Below are 17,470 nucleotides of genomic sequence, written 5' to 3'. Positions count from 1 at the left end.
TTAGAAAATTGATATTCTAGGTGAGCGCAGACGACATGGCATTTATCACTCTTGTCCACTTCACAAGCGCCATTTCTTGATGTCAAGCGGAGAAGCTTTAGTGCCACGCACTGCAAGCACGGATCAATACGAGAATGGTAGCTCTTGACTTATTCAATAACTTACTTTAACTTATTTCTCGATTGGTCAACCCCTTTCCAAAGTTGTGAGTCCCCACATAAAAGTATTCATAGAAGTTTTTTTTTTTTATTTGCCGTCAATTTTTATTTCAGTAAGACAAGGTTTACAGTGAGGACGTCAGTAGTTAGAAATCGTTATCAATGTTTTTTCTTTCTTTAATATACTACCAATAATTCTTATTATTAGTCCAGTCATATTAAGCGTATTTGATTCAAATAAATGAAAACATTTATAATGAGCTGCAAATTGGTAAATGACTTCTCTAGACACTTAGAAATAACATATCTAAAGTCCCCATCAATCCACCCTGAGCTTCGTCCGCCATCTTAGAAAATGGCCGCCAAATTCCAGTTTTTTGCTATTTCCTTGAAACCGGTTGGTCTGACGAAAATTACTATGAAGCGCATAATTAAAGAACATTAAATCCTCTAAAACAATTACTTTATGCATTTTTTCTCTACAACTGATAGTTTTATAGATATATCAAATGTTTATGAGAGCAGTATAAAATATTGGTAGTACTCTGCCACACCACCCACGAGATAGAGGACGTAGGCGCGTTTTCTTTAATGTGGCATATCCCTGAGGCCTAATACACAATTATTTCTTCGCAATACCCAAGCGGACTGGAGCGCGCACTAATCCCGGCAGGACAAACCCCATGCCAGTCGCGTACGTGTATGGTCGCCTTTAGACTAAAAATTTGATCTTGCCGATTTCCGTAGACGCTCCATTGCAGGAGAAGTAGATGGTAATACACTTAATTCCTCTGTATATGAATCACCAGGATTTCCATAGCTAATTTTCTATTGTTTCATATGATGTACTTCTGATTTCATGGTGAGTTATGTGCTGGTTCCCGTCAATATGTTCTTCCACCATTTGTATCGATTGTTGGAATTTCTGATTCATCCATTATTTTGTCTTCATCAGATGGGGTAGTAGAGCCTGAGCAGGTAACCCCTCGACAAGACACACATACAATAGAACATTTTGGCTCCCTTTCACACAGCTGCACATCCGAACAGAAATCTTTGTGCGCTGCACAATATCAAATGAAGTAACTTATCAGGCGCGAGTGGTACAGTGGTAAATGTCTTGGAGGAAAGTGCCTGCAAGACATTACACTTTCTCTGATCTACAAGCTTCCCTTGGTTCACTAAAAGATTACATCCTTTTCCTTCATCCTGCAAGTGACTGAGAAGGTTTCATCTTTCTTCGGACAAGGAAAGCGTAAACTGCTCAGAGCCTTAGACTTTTACTGAAGAGAGAATAATTAAGAAAACATGCAGCTGTATTTAATAGCAGGTCATTAACACAGAAATCAGTGGCAGATACAGGAGAAAAGCTACTCATTGAAAGACTTCCCCAACAGCAGCAGCTTCAAAACAACATTTTCTTCGTGTATATAGCCAGGTTCAACCTTGACATAGCAATCCATTACTCCCCGAGCAGTGAGGATGGAAAAGAGAAACCAATGTCTGGGTACCTGTCACCACGACTTTACCACTCGAGCCTAATAAGTTACTTCATTTGATATTGTGCACGAGCACAAAGATTTCTGTTCAGATTCTACTATCCCATCTGATGAAGAAAAATAATGGATGAATCAGAAATTCCAACAGTCAATGCAAATGGCAGTGACACTGAGCATCCCGAAGAACATATTGACGGGAAACAGCACATAAATGACCATGAATAAGAAGAAATACATTACGAGAAACAACAGGAAATTAGCTATGAAAATCCTGGTGATTCACATACAGAGGAAATAAGTGTTTTACCATCTACTCCTACTGCAATGGAGCGTCCAAGGAAATCGACAAGGAGATCAAATTTCTAGTCTAAGAACTAAGCAGGTGACAGAGAATTGAGAAGAAATATTTGTGTATTAGCCCTCAAGGATATACTACATTAAAGAAAACGCGCCTACGTCCTCTATCTCGTGGGTGGTGGGGCAGAGTACTACCAATATTTTATACTGCACTCACAAACATTTGGTATATCTATAAAACTATCACTTGTAGAGAAAAAATGCACAGAGTAATTGGTTTAGAGGACTTAATATTCTTTAATTATGTACTTCATAGTAATTTTCGTCAGACCAACCGGTTTCAAGGAAATAGCAAAAAACTTAAATTTGGCGGCCATTTTCCAAGATGGCGGACGAAGCTCAGGGTGGATTAATGGGGACTTTTGATATGTTATTTCTTAGTGTCTAGAGAAGTCATTTACCAATTTTCAGCTTATTGTAAATTTTTTCATTTATTTTAACTAATTTGACTGGCCTATATAATGAGGGTTCATGGAGAGAAGCCATTTTGTAATAGAATGTACATAGAATTAAAACTAAAATTTCATTTCATAGAGATATTCTAATCCTGAAATCATCAATTTTTGAATGACCTTATCAAAATTGATATCGTTCCAATTCTGGCAGACTGACCTGCCTCGTGCGTGTTCCAATTTCGTGATACCAATTACTTCTCAGAGATAAATAGAGAGCTACTGAATAATATGCGCCACTGGTCGTCAAACATTCAATGAGATACGAAGCATAAGCGTGCAGTTGATTGTCACTTAATCGGAGAGTACACATTTCATAAAGCGTAGACGACACTTGTAGTGAAGCACTAAAAATTCAAACTCCCGTAGGAGGGGTGGAGTGCTGTCAGTGCAACTCATGCGGTGCACTGTAGGCATTACTTATTTCTAGACCTGGGGTTGGGGTTTTCAAGTGCTGGCCCCTTCTGTCACTGGTTATCTTCAGAAAGAAATGTGGTTCATTTTTTATTTTAGAGAATATTAGAATATATTGGTCCATCTTTGAAATTATCAAGTCTACAGCTTTCCAGACGAGATTTTCATTGGGAGAGGGAGAGGGTTTAGTACCATCAGTGCACCTCACGCGGTGCACTGTAGGCACTACTTAAGGTTCATTGCAGCGTCCCTTCGGCCCCTTGCTGCAAACCCTTATATTCGTACTACTGTACCTCCGTTCATGATACACAATGACACATTTCATAGAGCATATACTTAATAAGTAGCTCCGTTCTAGCATATTTATTTTAAAGCATCTTGTTTTAAGTAATTTCAGGTCATTTACTGTAGTTGTAAACATAAAGGCAGGGTGTTGCATTTTTTTAAGGGAGTTAACAAAGGAAGTCGAGAAAAATTTATTTAGTTATAATTTTTTATGATTTAATCATTATTTTACTACTGTTCGATCCCTTACCCAAAGTTTTATTATCCGCATTGGTTATTTTTGTGACCAAAATCTATAGTTTAAAATACTTTTTCACGTTACCGATCTTGAAGTAACGTTCTTTGTAGGCAGTGGATTATCCTGAACTTAAACCAGGAAAAAGCAGTAGACTCCTGAGTTGCATGTCATTTACTAAGTCTGCATTGGAAGTTGAAATCAGGTATGAAAGGAAGAAGACAACAATAAAAAACTAAAATATCTTGAATAAAATGGAAGTATAGATAGTAATGATAGTTAGAACTGATAATCTCTATATTGTTGGTCATGATTTAGATGTCAAAGGTATTTCCGTGCTCGAAAGAACTGACAGTGAGTGGAAGGATTTTCTCTTATTACTACAACTTTAATGAGGGTGCTTGCTCTATCTGGCATCTGATGAACCTTTCATCCATTGCATCTTGATACAGATTTCGTCTATTCTGGCTAAGGATAAGGAAGTAATATCGAAATAACGAAAGTATGTACATCACATTATGAAAGTTGATGCAAAAGCGATTCTCTTTCGCTATTCAAAGATGATTATATAGGTAAAGAATAGAACTAAGACTATATTAAAAGTATCAATCTGCAATGGCTTAATCATATGTGCAAGAAAATATCCTTGAAGTGAAATTCACTTGAAATCGCTGCAGATTTCAAAATAGAATAAAAAGAATATTCTTAGATTGGCATTATATCCCCAAAGTTACCTTCAAAACAATAATCAAATATATGTGTCCATTCGCCGTTGATACACTGCGTGAATCGTCCACTCATTCCCGAGATCCATGACTTTCCTGCGCTGCAAGTGTAGTATTTAACATAACTGGGAAGTCCTGTAGACGCACTCACACTGTCTACAGGTTTTGTCCAGTTTGCTGTCGCACAGTCACCTGTACCTGGTGTGGTTGCAGCTGAAAGAGAGAAAAAGAAAGAGGATGAGTGTAATTTATGTTAAGTCCAAGGGTGTGTGTAGGATTCCTGGGTCACTAGGCTGGCAGAAGTGACAGGCCCTGAGTAAAACGGGTTAATCATTTGATCAGTTTCACGACATTTAAATGCATAGTGGAGTTGCCACAATGCTGGCCCTGCATTGTTCACGCCTGCAGCTTTTATTTTGCAGAAATATGTTCTACAGTCTTAGGAAATTCAAGTTATCTTGATTTCTACTTCAGTAGCATGGAGCATTTCTCAGAATCCAAGATAGCGGCTGCCATCATTTTGGCATTAGTAATCCTAATTGGTCATACCTCATTTTCTGGGTTTTCAGGGGTGCTGAGGCCATTCCTGAAGTTATTTTTGGGATACATGGTGTAGGTGAATTAGATCAATTGTCATATTGATTGCTTGGATGGACTGAGGTTCATTCACAAGTTTGCAAATGTGGTTGTGCAACAGGGGAAATTCATTGCTTCTTACTGCCAATTTTGATTTTAATGTACAACCCTTTTTCTGTCTTCAGATTGTGAAGAACTAGTTGGATGAGCTTAAAGCATTGTAGTCATACTAATAATTGAAATGTCTGCTGAAGAGAGAAAATACCTGTTCACCCCATGTAACGCCAAGGATGAGTTACAAATATTCATGACTGCATCAGTCCAGATCATTGCCACAAGCATAGGGGATTGCAACAAGCTATGAGCAAATGGCTATGTAGGGCAACAGTTTCAGTGTATGGACCCACCTTGACATTGTCATGGAAGATATGTACCATGAAGATGGAGTAGAGAAGCATAATGGTACCATTACGAGGACAAGCACAAGAGGGAGGGAGAAAATTGGATGAGGGTGACTGGAAGAAGATTACAGCACAACTTGACAAGTGTATGCACCCTTTCAATGAGCAGCATCAAGGTCTGTGTAATATCAAGAACAGTTAACGTACCTGCTGTTGTAGCTATTGGGAGTGAAGAAAGCAAGGAATTTTCTGCTTTCTTGAGCAGTGACTTCCACAAAGCAATAAAATAAGAAGGTCCAGTCATTGGAGGTATTGATTAAGGTAGTGAATGTGAAAGAAAAGGCTGTCTATGATCTGAGACACTATTCATTCGGTTATTAATTGTGGGCTAGCAGCACAGCATGGAAGTATATGACATTTTACAGTCTGACCTTAGTCCAGTCCCTCCATCCCTTATTGATGAATATAGCTGCTTGAGTACGGGTGTGAAGGTTGAACTTGTCAAGTCTTGGAGTGTCTATCACAAATGCACTTGCTCCCGACTGGTTGACACTGGACACTTGTAGTTCCATGTTATAATTTTAGTGGCTGGTACTGCAGTTGACCTGGTTGAAAGCTAAGGCACTCAGCTTGCCCAGTACCCCTCTTTTCCAAGAAGTTTGCTCTGTTTACTAGGTATGCCAATGATGTTCCCAGTCCAAAAAATCATGCACAGACAAGAAGAGGTAGAGCTAAAGTTCAACTTACTTCAAACACCACCCTTCCATGGAGTCATTCTTCACAGTACCACAAATAAGCTTTACTCAGCAACATCCAGTGTAGCCACACTCTTCCACACAATACCCACCTTGTCAATAAGCAGGACTGGGCGGTCACCAATGCTGAGGCAGACATTACCATCTGAAGTTAAATGATGAGGTCTGTAGCAGATAGCACCAAGACCATTTCCATCCCCACTGATGACACTGACATAGTTGTCCTCTTAGTGTACTGGACATCAGAACTGAAAATCATGGCATAAATCCCAACGGGAAGGTGAAATGGTGATATCATGGATATCAATAAAATTCATTATTTAGGCCCAAGAAAGTGCAGGCAGTTTTTGGGTCTCCATGCATCATCAGGCAACGGTACAGATTCATACGCCTTTGAAAAGGGAAGTTTTCTACAATCAGGCTCCTGGAGATATTCCAGGACATGATGAAGTGCTTAGACAGCCTGGTACTCTCTTTGATCATGTCAGAAGGGCTACAATTTTTTTCTTATCTCTGTGGGCAAGATTTTTCTCCTATCTCTGTGGGCAAGATTTTTCTCCTATCTCTGTGGACAAGAGAAAGTGTACAACAGATTTTATGCATACTAATTGCTGTAAGAATAATGCTCGTGTTTATTTTTTCCAATCCTGGAAAAAGCCACCACCACTGAAGACACTTCCACCAACCTGCAGCTGCATGCACTCATGCTCACCATGAGATGCTCTTATGAAAAGCAGCAAACCAACAGGAATCACCTGAAGAAGTTTGAGACATGGCAAAGTTTGGTTAGAATATTGAAGGTTCCACTATCACCCCAGCTATCTGAGTATTCCCAGTAGCTCACCAAAGCCTTTTAGATGTGAGCTGCAGTTGCAGCACAGATGGAAAGTATGTAGTAGTGAATGCTGTAGTAATTTGCTGAACACATTACTGCCGGTGTGAGGTAGGAAATGCCTCGTACAGTCATTCCATTATCAAGCAGATGAACACGATGATGAAGAGGAGTTACTTTGGGAGGAGGATGTAGCCCATCATGAAGATTAGCAGAACAGAATTCAAAATATAATTCCAGCAAAGCATTATGACAAACAAGGATTGATAATATATGTGTTATAAGAAACTGCAAAATTATATGATGCCAGAATGTTCAAGAATAATTATCTATTGCTTTTCTTTATTCCAATGATTATTCATTCCCTGATAAAAATTCCAATATGTCTGTTGAAATGTTTAGAAATAACCTTGTGCTTATCCTTGAATCAAGAAGCTAATCTCAGTAATGGTCTACCAATACCTGAGAATCCCCCCCAAAAAACAGGTATTACATGACCCACTAGGTTTATTAGAACAAAAAATTGGAAATCACTCATTAGCCATGATGGTGGCGGCTGCTCTGTTGAATTTCAGCGCAATCGAGTTTTCTGTACAGCGTATAATGCTGTACGAAACTTTCAGCCACAGCCCGGTGGTGGCCTGTGTTGTTGACACCTATAACCGTGCCAGACTCACGATCATGGCTAACTTTAACCTTATATAGAATAAAAACCACTGAGGCTAGAGGGCTGCAGTTTGCAATGCTTGATGATTGGAGGGTGGATGATCAACACATCCTCAGTAGTTTTTAAGATCTGAGGGCGGACAGAAGAAGTGGAGACGGACAGACAAATAGCCATCTGATCAGCTTCCTTTTACAGAAAATAAAAAAAAAAGTTTGCAGGAATTACAACTGCAGGATGTAGGGTTGGTGTCTTGACTGTTATGTTTAGTTCATTTAACAGTTGTGGGAACTTAGGCTATGGTCTTTTACCCGCCCCTTCCAGAAATACAGCCTTGTATATGTGTGTGAACTCTGCTATGGAAGTCAGTACCTGCTCCTTGCAAATCAGTACCAACCGAAACAAAACCTGCCCCTTCCATTCCCTCTCATCCTAACTCCCCATCAACCTCTAAGGTTGACTGTCCTTCTTCCTAGACTTATCCCTCACACCCTTCTCTTTCCTCTTTTGATAGCTGAGTGCCAGCCAAGTTCCCAAATCAGTTAGTGAATTCTCAGTAACACTTACATTTGAAGGGATCATCATTCTCTTCGAACTTCTAACAGGGATACCTATCAACAGAGAGACTCTGCTAAGCTGCATTGAACCTCACCTCATCTAAACTTTCAAACTCAAGCACCTGCTGTTCAACTCGAATACCAGCTGCCTCACCAAATAATCCCATCCTTCTGTTTTCCTCTTCTCCAGATATCTCTTCGAGCGGCACAGAGAAGAGCAACATCCCAACTAAGCCATTCTCAAATGAGCAATACCTAAATGGCATACAGCCATCCAGAGATAAGCAAAATATCATCCATTCACCACATCACCAACATTTACCACATTCACAGCCTTTTCCTCTAATCCAAATTTTTATCTTTCCTTCCCACGCTCTCCTATAACACTTGATCTCCCACTACTTATTTTAATTTCTGGTCCAGTTGTTAAATTGAGCCGAATGGTGTGTTGCATAAAAGAATACAACATCAATCACCAGTTATGGGCTGCTGAAAAGCAAGAGCCCGTTCCAGACGACTGAATCTATAACTACTACTACTACTAAGACAGCATCTACAGTCTCTACTCCGACCCACTGCCGTGACCATGCTGGGATGATACCGAGAGAAACATTGGCCACTACAAGAATTTGATTACACCGAACATTAATTTATACCTATAAGAGTGTATAAAACCCTACGGACTATACACTCCATATTTGATTTACTTACTTTCTGTAATGAAATCTAATGCAATAATATCCCTGAAATTGACTCCTCCTGATGAATCATATTGGCGCGATACTCGCTAGTTGCAGTAGCAGAGAGAAAACTGTTATTATAAAAATAAAGAAGACTGTTTCATATTAGATGCAGCTGATGCAGCACTATCTTTCAATAATATGTATTATTATTATTATTATTATTATTATTATTATTATTATTATTATTATTTTATTATTATGATATAACATTAGTCTGGTGCAACCGGCAAAGGGTTAACATCCGTAATCCTCAAAAAATTTGAAGAAATTTGCAAAAATGAATGAACAAATATTTAAAATCAAATAATCTGGAGCAACCTGCAAAGAGTCAAAACAAGTCTTGCTAGCGAACGGAGTGATTTAGTGAGGATATGTATGCACGTATACGAACGAAAGCTCGGATGATTTGAAGAATGCAGTCAATCTCGCGGTGATTAGTCAAGATCACATTCGCCGGGTAAAAGCATTCTTTTCCAGTAAGCCATTGTTATTACCAAGCGTGAATTCAAGGATCTATGTGAGCTCTTTCATAAGATTTTAGGAGCATTGTCGAATCTCTTAATTCCATGTGCACTTTCCACTTATCTACTAAAAGGTTTTCGTACTTTAAGAGCCCTTTGTGTTTCCAGTGCTTTGATAACAGCACTTTGGGATTTGGTCACATTTAAAGGCTTGCACTACTCACGCAAGAGGAGGATGGCAATTATAATCAACCTCTTTTTGGCAAAATTTATTGTTTTCCTTTCAGTTCTCTGTATTAATTTCCTTCACCTTATTATTATTATTATTATTATTATTATTATTATTATTATTATTATTATTATTATTATTATTATTATTATTATTATTATTATGCGTAAGGAACATACATTCTTTTGGTGAAAGACAGATGGGTGACAACTCATAAAAAGCCTTCAAAGAGTAATATGACCAAAAGTGAAAAGGAAAGGAAATGGACTAATATTGTATATAACAAATGCAATAGATTATTATGCATAAAACAAGTATCCAAGAAAATAAACGAGTATGCATTAATTATTAAGTAACAGTAAATATGGCTATATTCAGAACAAATGATGAACGTAGCTTTACATGCAACTGATGACAGATAATATAGTGAGAAGCCCATGAATAGGTAGATAAATTAATAGATAATAAATGAGCGAGGGAGTTTAAAGCCAAGAGAGTGGACAGCCACGCTTTAGAGGCAGTGGCATATACCATGCAACGTGAAAACACCATACAAACAAACAAACAAAACCAAGATTTGAGGGTACTGGTTTTACAGACAACCAAAAGAGGTATTTAGCAAGATCCCAACTACTACTAAGTTCATGGATTCAGTAGTGAGGAAAAACATGAATGAGGTATATTCAGTCATGTCAGAAACGTACTGTGTAGTGAATATATAATGCTATCAGGGCTAATAATGATGAACTTTCTATAGTTACTAACTCTAATGTGTATCCATGGTTTGGAGCTGTAAAGGGAGCGTCGAGGAGCCAGGAACTTTGATCAGGTTGAGGCCAAAATGAAGTCAGAAACATTTCACAGCGGACTGATTCAGATTACGACTATATATGTAATACAGAAGAGTGAGTAGAAAATAGGCAGGTGATGGATAGACTTGGCAAAGGTTAACGATACCAAAAAAGAAAAAATAAATCGTGTCATCAAGGAGTGCTTGTGTTGATGAGAACATAGAGAGTAAGTAGACATGTCCATTAAGATGATGAAATGGAGAGGTATAGTAAGTGGAGGGAGGCGAAATGCAGTTTCATAGCAGAAGGGACATCATGCAGAGATATCCAAGGGACTGAGGTAGTGGAAGGAAAAGAATGCGAGTTATGAAGATTTAACGTTATATTAATTAAGTGGTCACTTTAGGTAAAAACTTTCTACTGTGGGGAAGCAAATGTAGCCTTGTGGTAATAGAGCAAGTATTCTTGGGTTGTTCATTGTACTGGATAGAAAAAAAGAGACTTGAAGATTTAAAAGGGAAGGGAGTCACGGTTAATCAGTAAAAAATGTTATACAGCTCTTTAAGCATTCCTTTTAGTATATCTGTTATGGTGTAAGAGAGGATTTTGACTCGAAAAGAAAACAGACAACAGGAATTGACAAGAGGTAAGCGACATAAAAATTTCAATTCAAGAATTAATTACAGAACAGTTTGGGGAAAAGTTAAGATATGAAATGATAGAACTGTATCTGGCATGTAGTGACCTAGAGCAGCACTAGGGACATGTAATTTACCAAGCACATTTCTGCTGGCCAAAAAAAAAAGTAAGTTCGAATGAATGAATGAATGAATGGTAATTTAATACATTTTTATTTAGATTTTGTCTGTAATCGACTCGATATTATTCAAGAGATGAAAGAAACAGGGAGTTTTCATTGAAATAATGGTGCGCTCAAACAGTAAATGATGTGGCAAAGAAATCGGTTACGTGATTGCAGGTGAAAATGCAAATTATTAATCAGTTTATTGATAAATTTGAACTTTTAAAATGTTACCAAAAATGAGAACTTTACAAATTTTGTGATGTACAATAAGTAAAATAAGCACTCCTCAATGAAAGGATTTCAGTAAAATAAACCAGAAATGTTAAAGATGAACCTGAGCTCTAAATTGATTTATTACCAAGTTCAGTCTGTAACTTTCTACACCTTGCAATAAGAGTTTACTGTCGTAACCAACAAAGCAAAAAGACTTTGCGTAGGTGGTTTAGTCAAGTTGAAGAAATGGTGGGCGTGTTTGTTGAAAAAGATGATCATTTTATAAAGTAGGAGAAAGAAAAAGGGGATGGACAGACAAAGTAATAGGTCAAGGTGATGGAAAAGTTGTTCAGACAAAAGTGCCTTATTATTCAAGAAGTATGATAATGCATTCAAAACTGAAGTGGCGCAAGTGCGCTGACACATTGTTGTCATGTCTACGAAGGGTGATAAACTTGACCTCAATCCATTTTATGAAGTGCAGGCTACTACTCTTCCAAAATCATAATACTTACGACCACAGATTTGGCTGCTATCGATCTCATCTTTGTCAGAACAAGAGGACACATGGACTCGATTCGTCGCGTTCAGAAATTGGGTTGGGTCTGTACACCACCACAGGACTTTTCCATCGGGAAGTACTTGTTTTCCTAGAGATTGGTCACTTGCTTTGTTAACGCATTCGCATTGGATCCGGTGCCATGATAATCCTGCAAAAGAAACAGGAAAATGATTGGCTATTAAGTGCAACCTCTAAATGACCGTTACGACAACGGACACGAACATTTAGATATCATGTGCATTCATCAAATAGATTCTAGAACAGTGGAAGCAAAGCTACCACAACGGAAGCTTAGTAATAGTGTAAGGGAATAATTCATATTATCATATATATATATATATATATATATATATATATATATATATATATATATATGTATGTATGTATGTGCGTGTGTGTGCACCTATGTCTTTTTTAGTTTATTTCAAAATCACCAGTAAGATGAGTCTCAGATTGTCTTCGGAATCTTAAAAGATAATCATGTAGATATGTCAACTTAAACACTGAAGTATCCCATAAAACCTTGAAACACAGAAAAGAACAAATAAAAAAACATGCAGAATACCACCTTTTATTTTCTAAACGTCATTTCAAACTGTAATAAAGCAGCATAAACGATCTTTGCACATTTCTTCAAATGCTGCAGCAAAACCTACATGATGAATGACTGATTCATCCACTCTTATCGAAGCCCTGGATAAGATTACTAATCAATGGACGAGTGGCCAGTCGATCGACTGTACCAAGCAGCGTAATGGGGTTCTTCACAGAGGACTGAAATGGAATTATTTATAGAAAGTTGTTGCCACGTCTGTCGTTGACGCGCAGTTAAAAGAACGTTGTGGAAACCAGAATTAATCTATGAAACAAAGTGGAAACATCAAAAGATACCCGATTTTGCCGTTGCCACGTTTTGTGCTATTACCATTAGGACCATACACATCCCGTAGAGGCTAGTGCCGTCAGTGCACCTCACAGGGTGCACTGTAGGCATTCTGAAGGTTCATTGTAGCGTCCTTTCGGCCCCTAGCTGCAACCACTGTCATTCCTTTCACTGTACCTCCATTCATATTCTCTGTCCACCCTCTGCCAACAATTTTCATAGTGCAATTGCGAGGTTTTCCTCCTGTTACACCTTTCAAACCCACCTACTCCTAATTTTTCTTCCAGCTCTGAATAACCTCATGGGTCACAGCGCCTGACCTTTGTCCTAAACCCTATAATCCACTCCATTCCTGTATGGTAATATTTCTCAAAACTTTTACGGATAAGATCAAAGGCTGTCTCATACCAACCTTGAAACGGACGAACTATCTTTTCCATTATTCGTAGCATTCGAAATAGACGGACTTGTACCGGACCTTTTCCACTGGCGTGTTCGTTCATCATTCATTAGGAAAGGAAGCGAATAAGTTCTGTCAGTCTGAAGAACGACACCTAAATTATGGTCGATTCTCATGCGAAGGTAAACAATTCCTAAGAGGTCGTTTGGCTGCCCCTTTCTTTGTGGCACTAGGTTATTTCTAGAGAACTCATTCGAACAATTAGTAAAGCAGGAATATTCGTTGTACAGCCGAATTAGATTCTTGTCTTCTTTTGTTGGCTGGTTGTATGAAGCCTACTTTTACTCATGTCCAACCCATAAAGGCAAAAGCACGCACTTTAGGTGTAAGTGTATCCTGAAGACGATATTGATGGGTAATTTGTGGCAGCAGATTAGAATGTCAAGAAGGTCAGGTGTAAATTAGGGACAGTGTTCCATATGTATGTATGTGTTGTTTTATATATATATATATATATATATATATATATATATATATATATATATATATATATATATATATATATATATTATATATATATATATATATATATATATATATATATATATATATATATATATATATATATATATATATATAATACATCTCCTTGGCTCTTCAGTTTTATGCTTCCCAAGATTTTAAAGGGAATACATACGTATGTATGTATCCCTTTGATCTACACTTAATACTCAACAATCAAAGTGTACCTATATGGACTTATTTCTATTTCCAAGTATAGAGCCAAAATTCGTCACGATTACGTATAGCAGAGTTTAAATCAGTTCTTCATCTCTCTTAAATGGCTGAGCACATCAAGACTACTGTCGCCTGTGTATCAACCCAAGAAGACACACACATATATATATATATATATATATATATATATATATATATATATATATATATATATATATATATATATATATATATATATATATATATATATATATATATATATATATATATATATATATATATATATATATATATATATATATATATATATATATATAACGCTTATATTTTAAAATCTTCGGAAGCGTAAAAATGAACCGCCAAGGAAACGTATGATTCAGTACAGAAAAAAACAGAAAACAGATAAATACATTAATTCACCTTAAAGATGATTGCAGTTCAAAAGTGGCAGATATGCAGTGAAATTACAGAGGATTATAAAATGTCAAAGTTCCTGAAAACAAAATCCAAGCGTTCAAAAATTAAATTCAAAGTCGATAAAAAAAAGGAGGGTAAAAAATTGAATTAGTTCAAGATTAGAGTGAGTATATATAAATATATAGGTTATGCAATGGGTAACTCTGCCCCCTGTTCTAAGTAACTTATATATAGAATTTTTTTTAAAAGAAAATTTTAAATAATTCCACGCAATGTAGTTTGATTCAGATATGTTGACGAAATAATTTGTGTATGGCCAAGGAACGAAGATGTAAATAACTTTTTTGCTAGGTTGTATCAATTAATATCATCAATTAAATTTACTATGGAAATGGAAAAAGATGGATGCCTACACTTTTTGGATGTCCTCATACGGAGAAATAGTAGTGGGTTTAAATGTAGTGTTTACAGAAAACTTACTAATATTTCTTCCTATGTACATTTCTATTCTGGACAAAACAACAAGGTTAAAAAATCGGTGTTTACATCTATGTTTCTAAGAGCATTACGTGTAAGTAGCTCCGAATATATAGATGAGGAAATAGATAAGATTCGGAATACAGCTAAGAAAACTGCAATACCCTGACAGTGTATTAAACAATACATTAGATGCGGCAAAAAAAAAACTATGTATCAAAACCAAAAAGAACATTACAATACAAAAAATTTGCTTGTACTGCCTTATGATAATAATATGAAAGATATTCCCCATCTTCTGAAGAATTTTGGTGTTAATGTAGTTTTTAAAAACAATGAAACATGAATTTATCAAAAACTTCCCTGACAATACTAAAGGATGTGTAAATAAAATTCTATGTAATTCTTTTGACAACTTTTACATTGGCCAAACGGGTAAGGCACTAGAAAAGAGAATAGAGCAACATAAAAAATGTGTGAGATATGCCCAGGGAAACAGTGGTATTTTTGTACATGTGAGTAAAAACAATCATGCATTAACTGGGAAGGGGGCAAAAATGATTGTGTATTCTAATAACCTACTGGAAAGGAATATAATTGAATTTAGCTTTACCAAAGAAAGTTATAACCATAATATGAACATCAGTCAAGGTATGTATAAACTTGATCCTTTAAGTTCAAAAGAAATTTATAAATTGTATAAATTCTAAGGCAGGAAGTAGTCTCCTCCAGTGGGTACGTTCATTGGTACTGTCCCTTGAGAGGATATTGTAAATTTTAGCCAAATGAGTTTTGAAGGCCACTCTCACCTTGACACTCGCCTGTGGGTGGATCTCAGAACGGTTACGTGTATGTTCGTCAGTACTGTCTCTTTAGTATACATATTTATGACTCCTATTAAATAAAATGTATCAGCCTTTCGTCAATGGCTTGGAAATAAAATCGAAACCGGTCATGACCTACACTCAGTTTCTTATTTTTCACTTGTGGATATGTGTCATAAATGAATCACATGCTAAAGTGATAATAATCATATATATATATATATATATATATATATATATATATAGTATATATATATATATATAAATACACGTATATGTGCTATTAATGACCATTCATTATACTTTAGGCATATGTACTATACATACACACACACACACACACACACACACACACACACACATATATATATATATATATATATATATATATATATATATATATATATATATATATATATAAAATAAACACTTAAGTTTAGATGGAGGACTTTCTTCCATATTTCAATCTGGAGGTATAAATCCGCACCTCTGAATAACAATTACCGCCCGACTCATCGATCTACGTTCGTTAAGCTGTCATGAAGATACGCTTTCACGACTTTTACCTATATTGATGGTCAATTTATGCTGAAATGTCTGCAAATACAAGATGCACAAATGCAGTCACACGGTTATTTGCGAGGTATATAGCTTTGCCAACCGCATATATGCTATATTAGCGAAATGACTGACAAGTTGTGTCTGTCTTCTGATGGCAGTCGCTATTGCTTAACAAGGGCGTCTCTAATATAATATCATAAAGTGATGAGCGACTGCCATTAAAGGACAGACTGTCATAAAAACGTATCTTCATGACAGTTTAACAAACGGAGATCGATGGGTCGGGCCAGAGTCAAAGTAATAGGTTCTGCTCAACTCGGCAGTGGGGGCGGAGCTAATACTGTGACGTCACAAGAGTAACACTTCCCGTGCTCCTCCATTAATAATAATAATAATAATAATAATAATAATAATAATATCCTTTATTTCGGTTCAAGACCATATACAATGGACATACAAAATACACAGTAACATACACATCTAGATATATGAGTCAACATGATAGGAAAAATTAGTAATCGGCACTTATCCACAAAATAGCTGAGGTAGCATAAAAGATAGTAATCATAATACTGGTAATAGTAATAATATTGGTGAGAAAAAAAAATGCATTGAGAGTTATAACAGTTAGTGCACAAATTATATAGCTTAAATTTCACTAGAGACCTTAGGTGGTTACAGTAGTCTGGTCCAGAGGGCTAAATACATAAATTGAATGTATATACATATATGTATATATATATATATATATATATATATATATATATATATAAAAATATAAATATATATAAATATAAAAAAAAACTAATATACATATATATATATATATATATATAATACACATATACATATACATATATATACATATATATATAATATATATATATATATATATACACAATACATATATCATATATATACATATATATATATATATATATATATATATATATATATATATATATATATATAAACTTTAACTTGATAGTAATCACAGAAATAATGAAAAAATAAAATATCAGCAATAAATATAATAATGACAAAATCTGCAGATGACATCTTGCTAATACAGAGATTAAGTCCTTTAGGGGACAAAGGCCTCATTTTCCCATCTTTCCCACAATTTAGATCTTCTTCTTGCTTCACTCCTTAGGATGCTTTGTATGAGCGAGTTGCCGCTGTTTCTCACTCGGGTTACCAGGCTGGACATTGTTCGCCTTACAATGATTTTTAAATTGTCCAGGTGGTTTTCTAAGAACATCTGTGTGGCGGAGTGGTAGCGTGGAGTGTTTGTGAGGCGTCTCAGAATGTCATTGTGCACAACAGTGATACGTCTCATGGTCTCTCGGGTATAGTTCGTCCAGAGGGAACACCCATAGATACTGTAACAGTACGAGCGGAAGAGCAGCAGTTTCACGTCACGGTGACAGAAGGCAAACCTCCTTGCAATCATGTT

General features: G+C 36.3%; 1 protein-coding gene across 3 annotated transcripts in view; it reads right to left on the bottom strand.

Moving 5' to 3' along the window:
• Window positions 1-17,470, bottom strand: part of LOC135195830 (uncharacterized) — a 274,057-nt gene that overhangs the window by 141,659 nt on the left and 114,928 nt on the right. For all 3 annotated transcript variants that reach the window (XM_064222337.1, XM_064222338.1, XM_064222339.1), the window contains 2 exons: window positions 11,668-11,862; window positions 4,135-4,338 (listed from right to left, as the gene is read on the bottom strand). In XM_064222337.1, the coding sequence (XP_064078407.1) occupies window positions 4,135-4,338; window positions 11,668-11,862 (399 nt within the window). The remainder of the gene's footprint in view (window positions 1-4,134; window positions 4,339-11,667; window positions 11,863-17,470) is intronic.

This window comes from Macrobrachium nipponense, chromosome 16 (assembly GCF_015104395.2).
Source record: "Macrobrachium nipponense isolate FS-2020 chromosome 16, ASM1510439v2, whole genome shotgun sequence".
NCBI classification, from domain to species: domain Eukaryota; kingdom Metazoa; phylum Arthropoda; class Malacostraca; order Decapoda; family Palaemonidae; genus Macrobrachium; species Macrobrachium nipponense.
The sequence above is the reverse complement of the archived record's forward strand: the minus strand, read 5'-3'. Positions and strand labels throughout refer to the sequence as shown.